Source organism: Cydia strobilella, chromosome 6 (assembly GCF_947568885.1).
Source record: "Cydia strobilella chromosome 6, ilCydStro3.1, whole genome shotgun sequence".
In the NCBI taxonomy this organism is placed as follows: Eukaryota; Metazoa; Arthropoda; class Insecta; order Lepidoptera; family Tortricidae; genus Cydia; species Cydia strobilella.
Window position 1 is genome coordinate 12475138 of NC_086046.1, and position 22868 is coordinate 12498005.

The window sequence follows — 22868 nt, forward strand, 5'->3', positions numbered from 1 at the left end:
ACATTTCTGGATTTCTATAATTGGATTTAAAATTTTCGGAGATGCTTACATATCTCGTAAGCATGTATATTCCGCATCCACTGTCTCCCAGCGATCGTCATATCCTGCCATGCGAATCGCTTCCCTGCGTGTAAAGAAATATAGATAACGCAGAAGACTTACGCAACCGGCATTTTTGGTAGGGTTGCACGGTGAAGTAACATGCGAAGAACGAATGGTCATTGGGAAATTGAAGTATTTTACAGTGGCCACCACGGAAGCCAAGTTTGGGATCACCTAAGTCGGTAATAAAATAACAAACTCTACAACACTAACAGTGAATATATTTTCAGTGAATAAAACAGGGATGAATGCTCAAGTAGTTTATTGGTTTACGCGGGCGGGTAGCGGGTAGCGGGTAGCGGTGTCAATGCTCGGGCGCGCGGCGCTCGGGCGAGGCGCCGGGCGACGAGCCGCGCCGCCCCGCCGCCGCGCCGGGGCTCTTGAGGCGCACCATCGTGTCCAGGTGCCGGAACCTGGTGGAATTACAGAAAGGGTTAAATAATGGGGTCGGCCGGTCAAAGTATTTTACAGATGGCGCCAGTATAGGATTTACCTGTTAACCCTACGAAGAATATCCAATTTAACTAACTTAGCGGTTTCACTTACGTATTTTTAGTCACTCGCGCGACATGTTTCGGAGAGCCTAGGTTTCCATTTTCAAGCACTAACACTACTAACAGTGCCTGAATGAGTAGCGGTCGGGAGCTGTGGGCGTGAGTGAAACCGCTAAGTTAGTTAAGTTAATATGTCTCACGATAGCACAGAATAACTAATAGTACTACACGATAGTTTAAATTCGATTAGTATCCAATTCTTGTTTTTTTGTGCAATTTTATGGCCTAGGTAGCACTAAGCCAAATTTCATAAAATAAAACTAGAGACGTACGTACTAGCCGCCCCTTTCTTAGCACCTATCATATAATATCGGGCCTACCGGGCCTTATAGCACATCCGTTACTGGCCAAAGGGTTTCATGTGACCGGTCTTACAGAACCCTACATGACGTACCTTAATGGTAAATCGTTCGCGTCGTGGTCAACGCTCTGGAAGAAGAACGCCAGCGGCCAGCTGATCCAGGATGCTTGTTTTCTGAAATCAGGTAAATTTATCACTACATAGTATAAAACAAAGTCGCTTCCTGCTGTCTGGGTGGATGTTTGTCGCTATGTATTATATCTTTAAAAGTACGCAACGGATTTTGATGCAGTTTTCACCTATCAATAGAGTCATTCTTGAGGAATGTTTTAGTGTATAATTTGTAAAGGTTTTGTGTAACCCGTGCGAAGCCGGGGCGGTGGGGTGACACTGGACCTTTCTAGCACTCTCGGCTCCGTTCAGCTCAGCATTGTTGGCAAAACTTCACGTTCCTGTAGTACCTACAGGCACGTAGCGATAACGCTTCGTGAAGAGTAACGGTGATAAGTCGCGATTAGGTAATTCTGAATGGGAAGTTTTCACTTTATGGTGACATGACTTGGGTAAGTAAGCCAGGAGCGGCATTCAGATTTTAAGGGGCTATTCGCGGTTTTCTTTGCTTAAAGCCGTTGCTGTTAATTAATATGATAAGCTACAAAAAATATTAGAAAAGTAAGGGATTCAGATCGAAGGTCATTGGCGTTAGGGAGCCCCTCAATAGCCTATGATTGGTACGTAATACCAGTGGGCGCGAGATGCACTGCGAGTCGTGTATCATATCAACAACAAATCCGATTTATATAGTTTGCCAAAGGACTGTCTTATTTCAAACATAGACAGAGATAATCATACTATCTTTGTCATACACTAGTACTAGCACCTAAAAGAAAAGGATGAGTATAGTTTTTTTTTTTCGTTCTTATTTACTGACAATTTGGTTTGACCAACTATATTTATACAACTTCAAAAGATTGCGGCAGCGCGGGTGCTGAGCGTGGTAGATAAATGAGGGCGTCGGGGGTGATCGGGGTCTTGTTGGTGGAGATACGTACGGCGTGGGCGGTTCAAGCTGCACGCCGTCGTCGCACGGCGTGTCGGGGGACTGCGGCGCGGGCGCGGGGGGCGGCGACCCCGGCGTGGCGGGCACGGGCGGCGGGGTCTTGTTGATGGCTGGATTGTAGATCTTTGGGTCGCTGACCATGCGCACAAAGAACGAGCGCTTGTGGGCGAGTGCGGCGCGGTGCCGTCGAGCGCGCTCTTCGTTGAGATCCTACAAGAAAAGCGAATGTAACATAATTTGTCACTGACAATACAAGTGATAAGGCGAATGTACGCTTTCACGAACGCTTAAGACTTGGATGCACCTACGTTTCTTTTTATAGGGTTCCGTACCCAAAGGGTAAAAACGGGACCCTATTACTAAGACCACTGTCTGGCTGTCTTTCACCAGGCTGTATCTCATAACCCGTGATAGCTAGACAGCTGAAATTTTCACAGATGATGTATTTCTGTTGCCGCTATAACAACAAATACTAAAAAGTACTGAACCCTCAGTGGGCGAATCTGACTCGCACTTGTCCGGTTTTTTTACCCTTTGAACGCTACGCCCAGGTGAGGGTTTTCAGGAAAAAGGTACCATCTACTTTTTTTCGAAAAGCCATCAACTTTTGGGTTATTTAGACTCCAGAATCACGAGTACTATTGAATGAGACAAAGAAAAAAGGTCTCCCCAGTTTTTCATACAAATTTTGGGTGTCAGTTTTGTAACGGTCCATACAAAATGTATGTGAAAATGCGTTACTTACTGACATTTATTTTTCTTTTTAACTCGATAGTCCTCGTGAATCTGAGTATAAATAACCCAAAAATTGAATGATTTTTGACCCCGTCAGCTTGCGCATTGATAATATTTGTTTGGGTGCGTATGTGTAGGCATATTTAATGCTTGTTGTAGTGTGCGTGACCGCGGCCTGACTACGCGGATGTCGGTCGGATCCTATACATCCGATATCGGATCGGACAATGTGAAAACGCTCTAAAAATACTCGGAGAGCGTACAATGCACTACAAATATAAGAACGTTTTCAGGATACTAAAGGGACTGCCACCGTGGCAGTGCCACGTCACTGTAGTCATCCGGTAGGTTCGCGGAGGCGCACACAGATGACTTTTTCACAATCATACGCATCAGATCGGCGTCACAAATGCGGAGGCTGAGTGGCAGTGGCAAAGGTATCCTGAAAACGTTGGCAGGTAAGATAGTTGCACCATTTTTCAAGCACTGGAATTGTCTACATATGGCAGCGAGAGATTTTGAAAAATAGTGCATCTAAATTCCTATAGATCTTTATGTTTATTGTGCCTTATTTTGTTTTGTTATTATGTTTTCATGTCAAATTATAGTTGTATGTCAATGTCACTAACATTAACTAATTAATTTTAAGTTTGTTTGTACTTTTTACCAACACTATATGGATCCACGGATTCGAAATAAATAATAAATTGAATTGAATTGAAAAATCATGTTTAGGCCGAAGCTTCGGTTTCGGAGACAAAAAAAATCTTAGTAGTTAGGTACCACGGACCACCAAACTGTTGTTTGTGTACCGTGCATTTACCATATAAGTACCTAGTTGTCATTAAGCACATTTAAGCATAGGTTTTGATTCTTGTTGCGATTCTTGGTAATCAAGGACGCTTTAAAAAAATATTTTCATTAAAAGTGAAACCAAAATATGTCTATGCCTTATAAACGTCTCGTTAAGTTTGTTACCCTTTCTTTATCCGGTCCTTCGAGAAGTTCTGTAGCGAAGTCCGTTATTATATCCCACGCAGTTTCTGAAAATTAAAAAAAAAACATGCAGGCAGCCGTGAACCATATTATGTACATTGGGCCTTGCTAGAATGGCAGTACCTAGACTACCTAGTCGTGCATTCGTGGTTGGGTCAAAATTATTTTCGTTGTTTTGTTTTTTGTCCCCAAAAAACGTGACGGAGTGGAGTATGGGGTGAAATTTAGTTCTTAATTTTTCTCAAGAGAATTATAATTTATAATCTACAGCTAGAAAGACAAGCACTCAACTTTTTTTATTTATTCGATCAAAGCAGCGATGATCAAAGACAAAAATAGAAGCGTGACAGAGTGGTCAGAAACAAGACACCGAAAAGAATTTTGACCCGGTTGTCGCACAACCTGTCATTAACGACTTCAATATAGGTACCTCATGTACAGTCGCCATCTGATATATCGGAGCGGCCAAGGTGCTCATAAATATCTGAACACGCACTCTCAAAAGAGGCGTGTTCAGATATTTATGAGCACCTTGGCCGCTCTGATATATCTGATGGCGACTGTACCTATGCGATCAACTTAATAAGAGTTTTTAGAAACAGAGGAACTGGAACATCAAAACATCGTTATCGGTTTTTTACGCTCGAATATACCTACCAAGAGCGATAGTGTTGTATAATCCATTTATTTTTCTTTTAGATTAACTGGTAGAGAACGCCTCATAACATTACACCTTTAGTACTGTAGGCTTTTCTTTCTCCCGTAAAATTTAAATAAATAAATAATTTAATTACCGATGTCTTCGCGCGTAGCGTGTTGCGCCACAACACAGAAACGGATGACGAAGCGATCGCGCACATTCGCAGGCACCATGTGGATTTTCCCGGACGCGTTCATCGTGGTGAGGAGTTTCTTGTTGATCTCGTCTTGCTCAGTTGGAGTCTCGCCGCCGCTCACTAGTCGGAAGCATACGAGACCCAGCTATAAATAAAATAAAAAGTTCAGTGAGAATTCGAGGGCGGCGACTATAATATTCATACATTTTTCATTTTCCGTAACTGTAACATTTACCTACCTACCTAAAAAGGTTCCCACATCGAATGTCGATTACAGGGTGATTCGATTATATTATATGACGTGCGTTTTTGGTTCGTGTAGTTTTTCGGTCGACAGTATTAGAAGAAACTGAAGAAACGATCTCGAGAACAGCACAACAATTAGGTACATAGAAACGTCTCAGTTTCCAAATAGAAAATGTTTTTAAAATGAGTAGGAGAAATAAACATAATTATACAAATAGCTTATACAGAATGACCTTAGCCATTGGACAAACCCTGAAATACCACTTATGGCTACTTCTCAGGAATGTTGTAACGTTAATATTTTTTTAATAAGAACAAAAGAAAAAAAAAATATTATTAAATAATCGACAACAAAAAGAAACATACTGTATCTAGGTATTAATCATTGGCAGTGCTTTTGACAATTTGTACGAAAATGTGCGGCAATGATGACATTTGTTAAAAGTCAGAATCTTATTAGTGTCATTAATAAAAAAGATAATCAATAATTTTTAAGAAAAAAAAACCGACTTCAATGGGGGATGCCGCTGAAAGTTTACTTATTGTTGATGGTGCACTCTTAGATTCCAGACAATGAAATGAAAAAGACAGCATATTTTGCCTAATTATCCTAATCCATCTTTTGCCTAATTGCCTAATTATTATAATATTACCTAATAATGTAGAAAAGGAGGTAAAACCACCCACTTTTCTAGTAGCATTTCGTTTTTGTAAGGGTCGCAGTTCTAACCTAACCTAACCTACTTTTCTGATAGCATTTCGTTTCTGTAAGGGTCACAGTTCTAACCTAACCTAACCCACTTTTCTAGTAGCATTTCCGGGTCCGGATCCGAGTTGGGGTCCATGTCCAGACCCGGGTCCGGGTCCGAGTCCGGGTCTAAGTTTGGGTCTGGGTCCATAAGGCAGAGAACAAATCGCCAAACGTGAACTTTGTGTCATTGAAGAGTTCCATTCTGATCATCATCAGCAGTTCCACTTCATCAAATGTCACTTTTTTAAATGTAAATGCTGGATTTGTTGATGAAAATACAAAAATCACAATATGTATGCCTTTCACATTTGAGGAGTTCCCTCGGTCCCTCATGGGTCTCATCATCAGAACTCGAGCTTGACAAAAATATGTCTTAAAAACTTAAGTTGCTTAACAAACATAAAGAAGAGGACAAATCGCCAAACGTAAACTATGCGTCATTAAAGAGTTCCATTCTGATCATCATCAGCAGTTCCACTTCATCAAATGTACTTTTTAAAATGGAAATGCTGGATTTGTTGATAAAAATACAAAAATCACTATATGTATGCCTTTCACATTTGAGGAGTTCCCTCGATTCCTCATGGATCCCATCATCAGAACTCGAGCTTGACAAAAATGTTTCTTGAAAACCTAACTTGCTTAACAAACATAACGAAGAGGACAAATCGCCAAACGTGAACTATGCGTCTTTAAAGAGTTCCGTTCTGATCATCATCAGCAGTTCCACTTCATCAAATGTCACTTTTTTAAATGTAAGTGCTTAATTTGTTGCTAAAGATACTAAAATCACTATATATAAGCCTTTAACATTTGAGGAGTTCCCTCGATTCCTCATGGATCCCATCATCAGAACTGCGTTTAGGAAAAAACGGGACCAATCTGTATGTATATACTTACAATCGAAAAAATAATTTTCAAAATCGGCCCAGAAATGACGGAGTTATGGAGTAACAAACATAAAAAAACAAACATACAACCGAATTGATAACCTCCTCCTTTTGAAATTTTGAAGTCGGTTAAAAAGGTCGATGAAGGTTTCAGACTATTTATGACCTCAGGAGCCAATAACACATACAGGCTGCTCCAAAGTAAAATATCGTAATTTGTTAATTTCTTCGTAACCGCTACACCGGTTGTTATGAAATGGTTTTAAATACCTACCTAATGCATATGTACATTACGGCTTTGTCCAAAGGCTAGAGACACCCTGTATAACTAAGAGAAAATATTATAAAGTGTCTCTGAAAAAGACACGCTCTTTCTATTTTACAAGCTTTTATTTAACTTGCAATGTGTATGTAACATGTTTTAAGGGTCAAATCTTGCAAGTTAAATTTTACCCACTTCCCGGTTTCCGATGAAGCTGAAATTTTGAAAATTTTACCTCTATAGTACGGAAGTGAGAAAGAGAAATAAGTTTTTGGTAAATATTTAATTTTTGTTACAAGCTTTTATCGCTGACTGTACTTTTCTTTCCACAGGCAACGAATACTCATCGAGACAATTCTAAAAGCCCCAAACACAATTAGTTTGCGTTGTTTCATCACAGAGTTCCTATGGCCACTTCCTGTCTTCATCATCAGATCAGCTCGATGGTACCAAAATATTGCATTGTCACCCGACTTACATATGTCCAATGCAAGTTTTCAGCTTCATTGGAAGTTGGAAGTGGATCAAATTTAACTTGCAAGAATTAATTGATCCGTAGGTGACAACATACATACATAGGTAATAAAAATCTTGTAAAAACCGGCCAAGTGCGAGTCGGATTCGCGCACGAAGGGTTCCGTACCATTACGCAAAAAACGGCAAAAAATTACGTTTGTTGTATGGGGGCCCCACTTAAATATTTATTTTATCTGTTTTTAGTATTTGTTGTTATAGCGGCAACAGAAATACATCATCTGTGAAAATTTCAACTGTCTAGCTATCACGGTTCATGAGATACAGCCTGGTGACTGACGGACGGACAGCGGAGTCTTACTAATAAGGTCCCGTTTTTACCCTTTGGGTACGGAACCCTAAAAAGCTTGTAAAATATCTCCCAGGTAAAACAATGACGATGATACGAGTAATTTACCGTGACTTTGTTGCAGACCTCGAACCGGTCGTCCTTTCTAACGAGTTGCTCGAAGTACTTGGCTAACTCGCAGTGGCGGCGCACGTAGCGCTGCAGGCCGCTGATGCCGTAACTGCGCAGCATGAACCACAGTTTGAGCGAGCGGAAGCGCCGGCTCAGCGGGATGCCCCAGTGGCGGTAGTCGATGGCGGTGTGGTCATAGCAGTGCTGGAGGTACAGTGGGTCCACTACTAACGCTGATGTTAGCAGGTACCTGATCAGTTAAAAACGAAATGTTAAATCAAGCCGTGCTGACAGTAAGGCGTGAGGCACGTCTAATGGTTGGCACCCTGGCAAAGGTGGTGGCTAAAGGTTTTCGTATTGTACACGGTAGCATACTCATGTTGTACTCGTAACTCGTAGCGCCTCAGGTCTTAAATTAAATGAAGTTGAGGATCCTGGGGTTTATTTATTGTGAGTATTGTAACATAGACGCGCCATTATGATACTACCGTGTTAGAATTTTGGTATAGAGGATCTTTGGCTATTTCTTAACTACCTACAGCAAGAAATTGTCTAAGTTGATAAGATTAACTTGAAAATTTGGTTTTGAAGGAGCCCACGCGATCATTATTGTGCCGGAAAAAAAGGACGTTCGCGTAGGCCGTATACATAAACATATCTACCTGTTGGTAACCCACAGCAGCGAACAGTCGAAGTTGGTAAGCATAAGCTTGTTAGTGTTGGTGTTGAAGCTATCTGCGTGCTCGACCCCGGCCAGGTGGTGCTTGTGCTCCTGACAGAGGAACGCAGAGCCAGCGTAGGCCGCGTCGACATGCAGCCACACGCAGGGGTACTTGCGCACGATGGGGCCGATTCCGGGCAGGTCATCGTACGAGCAGCACGAGGTGGTGCCCAGCGTCAAGGATACGAAGAACGGCACGCGGCCGGCCTCTTCGTCTTCTTCCATCGCCTTTCAACACAGTTCATGATTGTCTTATTGTAGTTTTTAGGTATATGATTTACAATAAATATATTTAAGTCCTTCATCTACCATATTACTACGCCGTAGCTTCTTATCAGCGTTAAAATATTCTTGGCGGGTTGACTAGCAGCAGAGCAGTATAACTACCAATAATAATAACTATACAGCGAGTAGCGAGAGCGACCCGCCCCGGCTTCGCACGGGTTACACAAAACCTTAACAAATTATACACCTAAACCTTCCACAAGAATTTCTCTATTGATAGGTGAAAAAGGGAGCAGCTTCTTAACATCCGCCAAGTCATCGAGAAAAGCAGAGAATTTAACTGCCCAGTTGTCTTGTGTTTCATAGACTACACTAAAGCTTTTGACTGCGTGCAGTGGGACAAGTTGTGGACTGTGTTGCGCGAGATGGGAACTCCGGAACATTTAATTGGTTTGATTCAGCACCTATATGTTGAGAACCGCTCTTTTGTCAGAATCGGCACCGACTGTTCCAGTGTGTTCAAAACAAAGATGGGAGTGCGGCAGGGCTGCATCCTATCCCCGGCCCTTTTCAACATATATGGTGAATATATCATCCGGAAGGTACTGGAAAATTGGGACAAGGGGTTTCCCATAGGAGGAAAGCGGATATCAAACCTGAGGTATGCCGATGATACGGTCCTTTTGGCGACGTCTGTGGAAGATATGCAGGAGCTGTTTCAGAGACTTGAGACGGAGAGCGACCGAATGGGTCTCACAGTAAACAGGAGCAAGACGAAGCTAATGGTAGTAGACCGTGCCAAAAAACTGCCCAGAATAGTTAACATCGTCCCAGGGGTTGATATCGTGGACCACTATGTCTATTTGGGCGCACTTATCTACGATGATGGCGACTGCGTACCGGAGATAAAAAGGCGTATTGGTATGGCTAAGGAAGCTATGACCCGGCTGAATGTCATCTGGAAGAAGAGAGGTATAACCAGTGCCACCAAGACCCGGCTAGTACGCGCTCTAGTATTCCCCATATTTCTGTATGGCGTGGAAACATGGACAATACGAGCCCGAGAAAGGCAAAGGATCGATGCATTCGAGATGTGGTGCTGGAGGCGTATGTTAAGGATACCCTGGACCGCCATGCGCACCAATGTATCGATCCTTTCACAGCTTCGTGTCCAAACTCGCCTATCCACAGTCTGTCAACAGCGCATATTGTCCTACTTCGGCCACATAATGAGGAGGGGAGATGAAAGCCTTGAAAAGCTGATCATCGTTGGAAACACGGAGGGCAAACGAGGCCGGGGACGGTCTCCAACTAGATGGAGCGATCAAGTAAAAGGGGCCCCATCCTCAACCAGCTTTTGCTCGGTCGTCAGAGACGCGATGGACAGGCACCGATGGAGGCAGATTAAAAGAACCAGGTGTGGAGCATCCACATCCACTGATGACCACGATCCTCAGTCATGAGGGAGCGACCACAGAGAGAGAGAGGTGAAAACCGCATCAAAATCCGTTCAGTAGTTTTTAAGTTTATCGCGAACATACATACATACACACAAACACAAACAGACAGACGCGGCGGGGGACTTTGTTTTATAAGGTGTTAAAGTAGTGATTATGCCATACAACATTTAACTCATTGGCTCGTGTGTGGGAAAAGTTTCTTAGATTAGAAGGTTAATGCAACTATAAAATACTATCCTCATATTGTCAACTTTATAGGGGGTAGGGGGTAGGTTTACCTACTTCATGTATTGAAGTATTTCCGCCAAAAGAACTGAGCGCTTTTATTTCCAAACCACAATTCATTGTCCTATTCCTTCCAAGCATTAAGCAATGAAGTGGCCCACGAGAGCTGTATCGTGAAATTTCAATATTTGCGGTATTAAAAGTGGCACACAATGCGGCTCCATTACCGCCTGGCGCTCCACGTATTTCCGGAATCCAGGCCGAGTCATTAAATGCGCGGCGCCGCCGGTGGTGCCCTCAAATTAACGCCCGATTATCTGGCCTGCCTCCGCGTGCACCGCACATCTCCCCCAATTAAATTTCCAAACAAAAACTAAGCGTATTTGCATGCATAATTGGGGGTCAAGGCTTTTTACGTAATAATTAATGTACCTGTATTTAAGCGAAACAACTTTTGGGATTTCAATGGACGAAAATGCGATAGATAACTAGTCCGTTTTCGGAGTAGTTTTTCAATAATCGAAGCATATAATTTTACTGACGCATAGCATATCGCATTACGATCAGTTACGATCGAGTCTATCCGAAATTTTAGTTAGTACCATCTGTCCCATGTTATGCATGTCTGCACACAAACTTTCTTTGTCTCACGTTTTCACCTACTACACTGTTGTATCAAATTTTAATACAAGCTGTAAAAGTAGGTATTATCTTTACAAATTACTTTCGCCCATTTGGTTTCAACCAAACCTAATTTTCATCATTAAGCTCGGGTCAGCATTATGCTGAGGCGAGACCATTTCGTGGTAAACTTCAACTACCTATTTTATAAGTTCCTATAGCTTTAGTTATACTTTTGTATGTAATTTTAGTTTTAAGTTTATCACGAATAAAACATTTGATTTGATTTGATTTTTGATCAGAACTTAATTTTGAAAAACATACTGAGCGTTGCAAACGTGCTGCATTCAAGCTACAGCTTCTAGCGGTTCTCTCGGGAAATTAGGCAGTCGGCATGTCGTCGTGATGTATTTCTATTACAGTTTCAAAAACTTAAAAATTATACGCTCTTGTTTTCGATAGGTAAAAATAGAAAATATTTTTCTTTCTTAAATATGTCCAGAGGGCGAATAACTATCATTCGTACAACATGATGATGTTTAATGCTATATGTATATGTACTGTAACTGCACATCATTAACAGCGGGACTAGATAAATGATAATGCCGCGATTTTCGAAGTAGATAAGTAAATCTATTAAAGAGGTAATATTACCTTTAAGCGTTTATCTGGTTTGGTATAAAAAGGTGGATTTTTTACAATACTTACTTACATATGTCTATAATTCTATTGTCTGTATCGCACTGCTAACGAGACTAATATATTCCTTTAGGACACATAAACAAATTAAAAAATGTACCCTAAAATTACCTATACATTCTTAACTAGGTTAATTCAATGCCATCTAGTATATACCCCATCCTAAACACAGCAACACCACGTTTTACTGATATTTTCACCTTTTTCTTTGGCTTTAGCGCTCTTTTACGACTCGCTAGTCTGTTCCTCCAGTCCAGTTTTACTCCAGTCGACGCGAAATTAAATCCAAAATTAACCCTAACCATTGACTTTAAATGAGGCACTCACCTGCTTGAGTGTGTCGCCCCTCAGCGAGCCGTGCTCATCGGGCTGTAAAATGCGTAGTTTGACGAAGCAGATCATGGCGGCCTTCTCGACGCAGGAGTGGGCTTCCTTGGAGCAGTAGGCGATGAGCTTGGAGAGCAGGAGGCCTTCGTCTACGTTTGGGAACTGGTGTTTGAGGCGCTTGATGCCGTTGGCGCGGGCCGCAAGCATGGATACCAGCACGCATTCGCTCGCTGAACCCTGCGTCATAACAGACACGAGTAAATCTACAAACAAATTAATCTCCACTTAACGGCGCGTATGTCAGCATTGTTGTCTATGGCGCTATGAATTAATATGTTTGCATTTTATTTAACTTTTTGCAGATAAGAACTTTACCTAATGCAGTTGATAACCACGAATCGTAAAATTGGACTTGCCTAACCACTATTACAGCTATTACAGGCATAAAATTACAATGAGAGTTAAATAAGGGCGTTTGAGACATGGACACATATAAATACAGCCGCATCTATTTGAAAAGGTTACAAGTAGTTGGCGCTATACTACTTATAATAGAAACTGTTCAAAGTTCGAAATTATTCAAGATCAACAACAAACTATTCAAGATCTACAAATTGCGTCACGCCATCAGAAATGTTGTAACGTAATATACCTATACGACAGATAATTATATTTTTTGTAAAATATGTAAGTAGGTAATTTGTATGTAGGATAAGAGCTGTAGGATAGTTAAAATTTAAATATATTTATCTATTTTTGTAGATCTTAAAAAAGTACCTACCTACATAACAAAACTGCCTTATTTGCCCACTAATAAGGCAGTCTCGTTATATTTGTTATTAAATATGTGTCGAAATATATATAGAGCACCCGGTTAATGAGCAAAAACAGCATTAACATTAAGCGTCAACCTCTTTCGAAATTGAAATTCCTCACCTCAATAACGCCACCGCCTTTACTCCCTTGTTCGAGTGCGAGGAACGCCGGCGGCAGCCCGATCGCTTTACCTGTAATTGTCCGTTTATAAGGTTTCTTATTCACACCTGCTGCACTCCTAATACTACGACATAGCCCTAATAAGGCGAAGGTGGCGGTGAACCAATATTGACTTAAGAAAAATATATTATTTGTTCAGTTTTTCATTCATACATATTTTCTTAATTTAGCATTTTTGCCCCCTAATGAAATCTTGGTATTGAAAAACACTGGCATTCATCCACTTAAGTTTTAGTACTAACACACTGCTATTTAGCTTGACTTCAAAACTTGAAGCCCAAGTCCGGAGATCATATCCATAACAGTTATACAGAACAAGAAATTGAAATCAGAATTGTGCTCCAGATTTCGTCTAAGCCTCGAATGTACCTGCTATTTATTAAAATATTCATCATCATCATCATCATGTCAGCCGATGGACGTCCACTGCTGGACATAGGCCTCCCCCAAGGCAAAAATATTAAAATATTAGTTTAATAAAAACGTAAAATACTTAATCATTATTATTCCCAATAAATATAATCTCAATATGTATAATGTTAACTATCTACTCATAACTCACCAAGCGAGACCTACAAGGCTACAACACAACAGCTACATAAGACGTAGCAGGTCCAGCTACGGGCTACGGCGTAGCGCACTTAGTAATTGACAAGTGAAATCCAATAATTTTGCGACACCAGTCAAAATGAAATCCGAAAATCGACGGTTGAATTCACAAGTCCGATTCAAGTCCGATTTCACCCGGGTGAACCGAGGCATAAGCACCCTTAGGTATTTAAAGAACATGTGAGTGGAGTTCTGCGCTTTCTGGCACCAGCTTTGTAAGCGAAAGTATGCGGTATTCAAAACACCTCTTCTTTTCGGCTCGTCTATTTTGTCTTGTTGTCAGTAGAAAAAGGCGGCAAGTTTAAAAAATGTAGATGCAATGAGTTGACTTCCCATAGAAAATTTGAATTTCGCGCCGTTTTCTGCCAAAGTGGGTGTGTTCAGACACACCTATCTAACGAAGTTTTTATTAATATCGATCAATTTTTACGTTTTAAGTGTACCTAAGGCGAATTCATAGGAACGCACTAAAAATCGAAGCAAAATGGAAAAAACCCCGCTCCTTAGAAAGAAGTCAAGTTGAAAAGTGCGTCTTGACTTATGTAGTTGTTGTGAAATTTACATGTGTAATTCGAACGCAAATTTGTGTAGCTATACTTATATACCTACATAAACCACACATTTAATAGAGTTGCTTGTACAATGTACCAACCAAAGCTAGGCACACTTTCCAAATCTCTAAACTACAGTCATTTTGTTAATTCCATGCAAGCATTGCAAACATAAAATAATTGAAGAAGAAATCCCTCATAGGGATAAGTTCGCCTTTGTACATCTTATTATTTGTACCATGTAATTTTTAATGTGTATATTTGTACAATAAAGAGTTTACTACTACTACTACTACTAATTGCTAATTAAGCTTACCCATCCAGTCCAGCATTATGATTTCCAGCTCTGTGCAGGCCGGGCTTGCCGCCTGGAACAAACGACTGCGATGAATGGCGTTACGGTATGTGCTATATACCTACTTCTGACACTGCTGCACTGCGGCGCCGGATCATCGTCAACCCGCGCGTATTTTTGGAGACATTTGGACTTATCAAGGTATTTGTGACATTTTTAACCAAAAGCTCGCTTCGCTCGTGATTCAATTATAGAATCTTTTGCTTTCTCGGGACTCAAAACCACGAGATGTAAAAAAACTTTGCTCTCGTGTTGCACATATAATTTTTCACCTCAGTAGTGAGAACATATTAAAGGTTAAAATATATTTCGAATTACACAGAATAATACATAGCACAATCGGATTAAGTCTAATCTCGAAATCCTTCCAAAGATATGATATTTGGTATATATGTTAATTAAAGGTCGCTTTTTCACGTCCACACTATTTGACATTTGGGGACCTCGAGGAATCGCAGCCATCTTGGAAAATGTGTTCCATCCTGGAGAAATATGCGTTTAACTCTAAATATACGTTCTCTATGAAAATATGGTGTAAGGCAACATTAAAGCTTATTAAATTCTACACAAAACAGTCCTAGATATCTTTGCGGAAAAAATACATCTTGTTATAGAAAATAATAGCTGAATCCAGATTTAGCGCTTATACCCTTTCAGGGGATATTCTCTTAATATGAAACTTGGAGGAATATGAATTCCACTTTTGTCTATACATTTGTACACGTTCTACCCCAATATCAACATTTTACTCGACTGCGACTTAAACAGAAAGTAGGGTTATGGGTTTAAATACTGAAAATCAGTACACCCTGTAGCTCCTCCTCTATTTTTCCTCCATTTATTTTAGTAAATTAGTATTGCATAGCACTCGTGTACTAATTATGGATCTACTGATGACTATTTTATTGAAATCCACTCAATAGTTCAGGCGCTAGGAGTAAAAATATGATTTAATATTCGGCGTCCTCTCAAGGCGGCTGTATTGATTTTCTTTCTTTAATAAAACAAGTGTAAACAGGTTGTGAAGGGCAAGAGGAATCTACCGATATGTCATTTTAAAAAATCCGTCCAGTATCCTCAGCTACAGGGTGTACTGATTTTAACCCTACTTTCTGTTTAAGTCGCAGTCGAGTAAAATGTTGATATTGGGGTAGAACGTGTACAAATGTATAGTTAAAAGTGGAATTCATATTCCTCCAAGTTTCATATTAAGAGAATATCTGCTTAGCCCTATGGCGCTTATCTATTTAGCCCTATGGTTGACTGGTAGAGAATGCCTATAATGGCATTAAGTCCGCCTGTTGTACACTTTTTATGTGCAATAAAGTTTAAAATAAATAAATAAATATCCCCTGAAAGGTTATAAGCGCTAAATCTGGATTCAGCTATTGTTTTCTATAACAAGATGTATTTTTTCCGCGAAGATATCTAGGACTGTTTTATGTAAAATTTAATAAGCTTTAATGTTGCCTTACACCATATTTTCATAGAGAACGTATATTTAGAGTAAAACGCAAATATCTCCAGGATGGTACACATTTTCCAAGATGGCTGCGATTCCTCGAGGTCCCCAAATGTCAAATAGTGTGGACATGAAAAAGAGACCTTTAATTAACATATATACCAAATTTCATATCTTTGGAAGGATTTCGAGGTTAGACTTAATCCGATTGTGCTAACAGAGAAACAAAAAAAACAAAAAAAAATTGTAATAGAAGTATGAAGTGGCAGTCTGTATGGTATGGTGTGGCCTTCACTAAATTAAAAAGCTACTTTGTTTCACTCCCTGAGTGAGGAAAGTCGCACTTTCCTCACTCCAGGGAGTGACGAAAGTAGGCTTGTTCGAGCTACTGAGGTGAAAACTTAATTGTCAACTTTAGGTATATACTTCCTGTACAGAATGTGTCTAAACCAACGCAAATTATTCATAGCGAACGTTTACAGACCCGATCGATATTCTGGTCGGTGGCTTCAGATCGATGCGTTGCAGTAAGTATCGGGACATTATACGGATATATTATCTATACCTATAGTTACCTTACAGTGGCAATTTGCTTCACTCGTTTAGCAAGTTAAAAATAAACACGTAGTATCTATGGTATTTTTATTACTATGTTGCAAATTGTTTCTTTCGTGTAAAATATCAATGAAATGTATTTGATTAAATACGCATCACATTCACAACCGTAAGTTAATTGGGGCTGAAACGCGATACATTGCTTTGTTGATTGTTTTATATGCCGCCCTGTATTTTCAGTATTTACGCATGTATGAATGCGTGTATCTACAAAACTTTGCACGCGTAAGGTAATACGAGAGTTGTATGCTCTATGGCCAGTCTGAGAAGAAGTGACATTTCTTCAACTAAAAACGTCACTTTTTACACTGACAAATCAGTATCATATCGGTGTGACAGCTTATAAGCATTGTTCGAATCCGTTCAGGCCGTAAAGGGGCCCACTGATTACCAGTCCGCCGGACGATACCGCCCTGTCAGTTGTTCGGAACTGTCAAATTTTTGTTCTAACTGACAGGCCGATATCGTCCGGCGGATTGATAATCAGTGGGCCCCTATTAAGTGGATTAACACTGACTGCCAGCGCGAGCTACGCGTAGCTGATAACACGGGAAAACATGTACGTACGAAAAGCGCCACGAGTAGAGAACCCGCCTATCGGGTCGCTGACAGTGAATGAATTTAACAAAAAAAAAACTTTAAATGAAAATTAAGTAATATCGCAGGTGTGCATGATACGCCCATGCTAATAAAAATAATATATGTACCTATATACATAAATGACTAAAACATAAAAAGTACTTATTTTACAGATAAAATACATTTCCCACAAAAACACTTTCACAAGTCTGACTAGCGCTTCAGAATATCGCAAATTCGTAAAATTTTAAATCAAGAGAAGTCGTACACAATGGACCAGAGGTCGTTCACTGCATGTGTGTATTGTATCTGCTTAGTGCACTATAAGTATATAGATGTAGAGCAAGTGGGCGATTTTAAAATTTTACGTAAAATTACTGTCAAATACTTGGCTTTCATACCTACTTATATAAAAAAATAAAACTATAAAAACGAATTTATAATACATCCCGACGTTTCCAACCAACCTTGGTTCATTATTTTTGTATGTAGGTATTTTTGCACATTGTGGCTTTTCTTCAGTCATCCGTTGACCTAGAACGCTGTGAAGGGTGCGGAACGTCGGGATGTATTATAAATTCAATATGTTTCATAGTTTTATTTCATGAGTAACTATCGCGGTAACCGAAGACAATATTATATGAAGAAACTTTAGGTACAGTCGGCATGAGAATGCGGTTCCTAAACAGCAGGTGTTATAAAGAAACATAGGGACCTTATTTTTCTCTACTATAAACTGCACTTATAGTTAGGTACGTAAATAGATAAATAAGTATTTGTTGACAGTCTTACACAATTTGGCCTGACCCCAAACTAAGTAAAGCTTGTATTATGGATACCTACCTACTAGTCCACAATATACCTACACTTTTATATATGTAGATAAATAGTCATATACATAGACAAGACGACATCCATCACTCAGGAACAAATAGGTATTCGTGATAAACACACAATTAAATGCGCTAACCGGGATGCGAACCCGGGACCTTCACCTTCGTAGGCAGAGTGGGTCACTACCGAATGAGCTAAGAGGAAGTTCATTTAATGATGTAATAAAATATAGAACACTTGATCTGATACAAAATAAAACGGCCACGCAAGAAGCGTATAGATAAAAGGGGTCTTGAAAAAAACCGGACAAGTGCGAGTCGGACTCGCCCACTGAGTTTCGTACTTTTTAGTATTTTTTGTTATAGCGGCAACAGAAATACATCATCTGTGAAAATTTCAACTGACTCTACTATCATGCTTCATGAGATACAGCCTGGTGACAGACAGACGGACAGTGGAGTCTTATAGTAATAGGGTCCCGTTTTTACCCTTTGGGTTTTTGGTTTTCGTCTGACAATTGGCTGTTTTAAAAAAAACGTACATCTAAGTACTTGTTAGTTTATTTACTAGACTTAATGAACCAATAGCAGGAATAGGAAGCGATTATCTACCCTCGAACGAGTGACGTCCGCGTCCGACCTTTCGATCAATCACTGTTCGTATAATAAAAGTCAACGTTTGCTTGGAATTGGAAGACGCATCTAACAGACGTGCACGATACGTGCTCCTGGAAAACTCGTATGTCGGTTTTTTAGGGTTCCGTGCCCAAAGGGTAAAAACGGGACCCTATTACTAAGACTCCTCTGTCCGTCTGTCTGTCACCAGGCTGTATATCTCATGAGTCTTGATAGCTAGACAGTTGAAATTTTCACAGATGATGAAACTATTTATTTCTGTTGCCGCTATAACAACAAATACTACACACACACACACACACACAATAAAATAAATATTTAAGTTGGGCTCCTATACAACAAACGTGATCTTTTTTGCCGTTTTTAGGGTTCCGTACCGTAAGGGTAAAAACGGGACCCTATTACTAACACTCCTCTGTCCCTCTGTCCGTCTGTCTGTCACCAGGCTGTATCTCATCAACCGTGATAGAAATTTTCACAGATGATGTATTTCTGTTGCCGCTATAACAACAAATACTAAAAAGTACGGAACCCTCGGTGGGCGAGTCCGACTCGCACTTGTCCGGTTTTTTGCGTGTACGGTACGGATTACGGAACCCTTCGTGCGCGAGTCCGACTCGCACTTGTCCGGTTTTTTTACATTTCTTACTAACATTATACGGGCAACTGTATTAAAAAACGTCGTTCGATACACGTGCGGATATGTCATTCTTCACTCGTCCTGTATATCTCGGTACTCGTGAAGTAATGACATACTTTCCGCACTAGCATCGAAATATACTATTCCAGCACCATGAAAACGAGTGCGGTTGTGCTACGAGTGCTACGCCGTAGCCCCTGGTTAGCTAAGCGAAAGTTTTGTAGAGTTAGACCAAGATTTTCATGACATGGACTGTGTAAGTGTAACAATTTTTAAAACTGTCTTATTCCTATTTTAGGATTCCTGCCCTAGTATTGTAGGGGGTAGCCCTCGCCTCACATCAATAACAGACTTCAGTAGATACTAGATTCAAAAGTTTAATGTAGGTTTTTTTTACGGTAAGTAGTGTTCTTTATTTTATAAGGACAGATTGACGTGTCCTTAAATAATGGTTGCTTACATTTCTTGCAAAATAATGCCCCTTTACTGCACTTAAATGTGCATTTTTGATTTTTCCTGAGAATCACGATCTTTCGATTATAATAAAATAAAAATTGTCCCAAAGTTTTTCCTATTGTATTCCAATAATTCCATTTACTTTGTATTGAGGACAATGGAAATTCCGAAAAAAATATGGAACTTTTTGGATATTTTTTTCTCTGTTTGGATGGAAAAAGTTCGTGATAACATAAAAATCATAGAAAATTTCACAGTTAAGAAAAATTGCATTTTTTTAAAAAGAAATGCTATTGCAATTTGGTATCTCCGGGTGGGTAAACGACCTCTCACATTATACATCAAAATGTGACTGTGTATTTAAAATTTAAACCGTTATTAAATGTAAATAAAGCATAAATTGATATCATGACAGCTGTCCTTTTTATTACTCAGAACAGAACTTAACTTATTTTATTTTATTTTATTTTATTTTATTATTAAGTACTACTTCTTTTGGCGTTTTAACTTTTAAATTGTATCTTGATATGGGTGTACGAATGTACTTTTTGCCTGAAATAAAACTTTATTTATTTATTTTATTTTATTTTATTTTATTTTATTCGTTAATCGTTGTTTATCCATTATTTTTTGATTTGATAAATTTACCCTCTCTAGGACTAAAACGGACAGGTTGCCAGTTAAAACGAACAAAAAAAGCTACTCGTCCTTTTCTTTTCGGTGCTAGTACTAATGTAAGACAATAATAGTATGATTCTCTCTGTCTATGTTTGAAATGAGGCAGTTCTTTGACAAACTATATCAATGATTAAAACTGATTTAAGTACCTACCCGCCTCACAGTGAACTAAGTGACACTTGTCTCTCTTTTAACAGTTTTACCACTCAGAAACAAGCAACAAACTTTTTGTTTAGAAAATTAATTATTCGTCATTTTAAAAGTAATTTGCTATTATAAAAACCTGTGAAGTGTGAGTTAGACTAGGGAGTTCCGTACTGTAAGTATATAAGAGTGCTGGTCCAAAAGTTATTAGTTGCTCCGGCTCTAATAACCCCGCTCGCGGCGGCGGCTCTAATGTGATTTGAATAATAAGTACTAAGAGATATTTCAATGTCCATTCAATATATATACCTACCTATTTAAACTAATGCGAATAGTTTTTCGTTAGGTATGTATATTTTTTACTGACAACTGTTTTGTATGGAGTTAGAAATCATCACTTACTCAGAAAAAACGGCAGTTTTGGTCACAATTAAACGAACTACTTAAATTTCGTGTGTCGCTAGTTTTTTACGTCTTATTAATATAAATAAAAGACGTAAAAAACTAGAAACTCATGAAATGTCATTTTAGTCTACGGAATAAAAAAATAGACTATAAACAATACTAAATTTTTTGAAAATTGAACTTACTATATAATTGATAAAATCAAAATATTTTATATATTAAAACACACTTTAATGTGATGACTGATTATAAAATGACTTATTGTCGACACTTATTAAGTCATAATTATATTTTCTCAATCAAAACGATTTAGATGTAAAAAAAGGTCTAGATTTGCAATTAGCAGCACCTACAAAATCTACTATTTTTTTAAAACAAATACTGTTAAGTACTGAAAGATCCCTCACAAATAATATTCAAATCGCATGAGTAGAGCCGGAACAACTAGTTCTTCAAAAACTGATGAGATAGTTCCATGTTATCCACAAGAGGAATGATTTTGAACGATATAACGATAACGAACGGATTTGATTTGTAATGTTTTACAGGTAGTATTTTGGTCGCGTTGGTGTGGTAAAACATGTTATGGTTCACTCGGTGGCAAAGTTTGTTTAACCGTGCCTTGAAACTATCGCAACGCTCAAGTTTTACTAGTTAACTAAGTTTTTACAAAAGGTTAAATAACAACCTTGCCGCCTTGTAAAACAAATAGGTAACTATTGAACGTATAGGTACATAGGACCCTGAACATTATGACACTTAACCATTCTTATACTTGGACATACACATATGCCCCTATAAAGGAAAATAGTGTACAGGTAATCACACCAAACAATTATCATTCCTTCTTACTTCACTTTTTAGCCATTCGCCGTTTTGGATTTATAAACAAGACCGTTCCTTACCCATGAGAATCCAATGCATCCAATGCCAGCAGACAGCATATCGCCCAAGATGGACGGATACGCGTTGCCCGAAGGAAAGTAGGCGTGGAAGCGCGGATGCTGCCAGTGCGTGACGCCGGGCATGATCTTCTTTTCCACGTCGTCCATAACCGTGTCCCAGTCCTCAGGGTGCTGAGGAGCTTCGGCGGGCAACGCGGCGCGCAGGTAACCCGGCTCCACCGACGGGGTCACGCGCCGCTTACGCAGCGTCGTCATGTACGTACAGATGTAATCCACCATCTCCTTCCCCCGAACCCTGAACTCTTCCGTATCCATCTCGAAACTTTATAATTTCCCGCGGAGCAGATTCCGGTGTCAGCGCCGCGAAGGCCTCCGGCTGACTCGACGACCACACAGTCAGCACTCGGCTGGTCGAGAGGGCGGAGCGGAGGGAGCGGGGGGATGCTTGCCGCGAGTTATGAGAGTCAAAAGCGCGCGATAATCGATCTAAATGCAGTCACATTTTCTTACTTTTTTCTTAACGTTAAAAAAACCTGTAAGGTTACTTGTTGATTAGGCTTTATTTTTTACATGACTTGTATATAAGTTATTATTTTGTTAGGTAAGGAAGTTCTTTGTAAAAATCGCTGCCGCTTGTAAGGGGGCGGGAGGGCCGCCGCCCGCCCTCGAGCGCCACTTCATTCATTGTCCGCTGAAATGCACCGTATTCAAGTTCTGAATGAGTTGCGACATGCGAGTAATATAATATGTGGTTAGGTCATGATTACCGCTATTAATATATAATTGGAATCAAAATTGAAAATCTTTTATTTCGGATTTTGATCCATTGATTAATGTACTCAAGCCATGAAAGTACTTAATAAAAAAATAGCATAGGTATTAATTAACCATGTTATTCTGCGTAAATTCAATAATATAAAGAAAAAAACAATTTCATATGCCTAAACCTAAAATTATCTAAACTTAAAAAAATCTAAGCCATATATACCTACTTACCGTAAACCGTAACCCGCTCCGAGCTGCTCCCCACGCAAAGGTGCGAATTAGCTAGCTAGTCTA

At 39.6% G+C, this 22868-nt stretch overlaps 1 protein-coding gene across 1 annotated transcript; it reads right to left on the reverse strand.

Annotated features, from left to right (window-relative positions):
• Positions 1-303: 303 nt before the first annotated feature.
• On the reverse strand, positions 304-22203 carry LOC134742144 (tyrosine decarboxylase). The gene is made up of 11 exons (XM_063675111.1): positions 21810-22203; positions 14418-14469; positions 12882-12952; positions 11946-12182; positions 8330-8616; positions 7665-7917; positions 4543-4729; positions 3731-3795; positions 2010-2227; positions 1051-1131; positions 304-515 (listed from the first exon to the last, which is right to left on the reverse strand). Exons 1-11 carry the CDS (start codon positions 22122-22124, stop codon positions 407-409), a joined length of 1875 nt encoding a protein of 624 aa, XP_063531181.1. The 5' UTR covers positions 22125-22203; the 3' UTR covers positions 304-406.
• Positions 22204-22868: the final 665 nt, after the last annotated feature.

Bases quoted from the DNA above. Each gene is read 5' to 3' on its own strand.
- LOC134742144 (XM_063675111.1), bottom strand. From the start codon at position 22,124: ATGGATACGGAAGAGTTCAGGGTTCGGGGGAAGGAGATGGTGGATTAC. The intron at 7,918-8,329 runs GTAGATATGTTT...TTAACTGATCAG, and splicing joins CTGCTGTGGGTTACCAACAG to GTACCTGCTAACATCAGCGT. The intron at 3,796-4,542 runs GTAATTAAATTA...TTTAATTTTCAG, and splicing joins CGCTACGCGCGAAGACATCG to AAACTGCGTGGGATATAATA.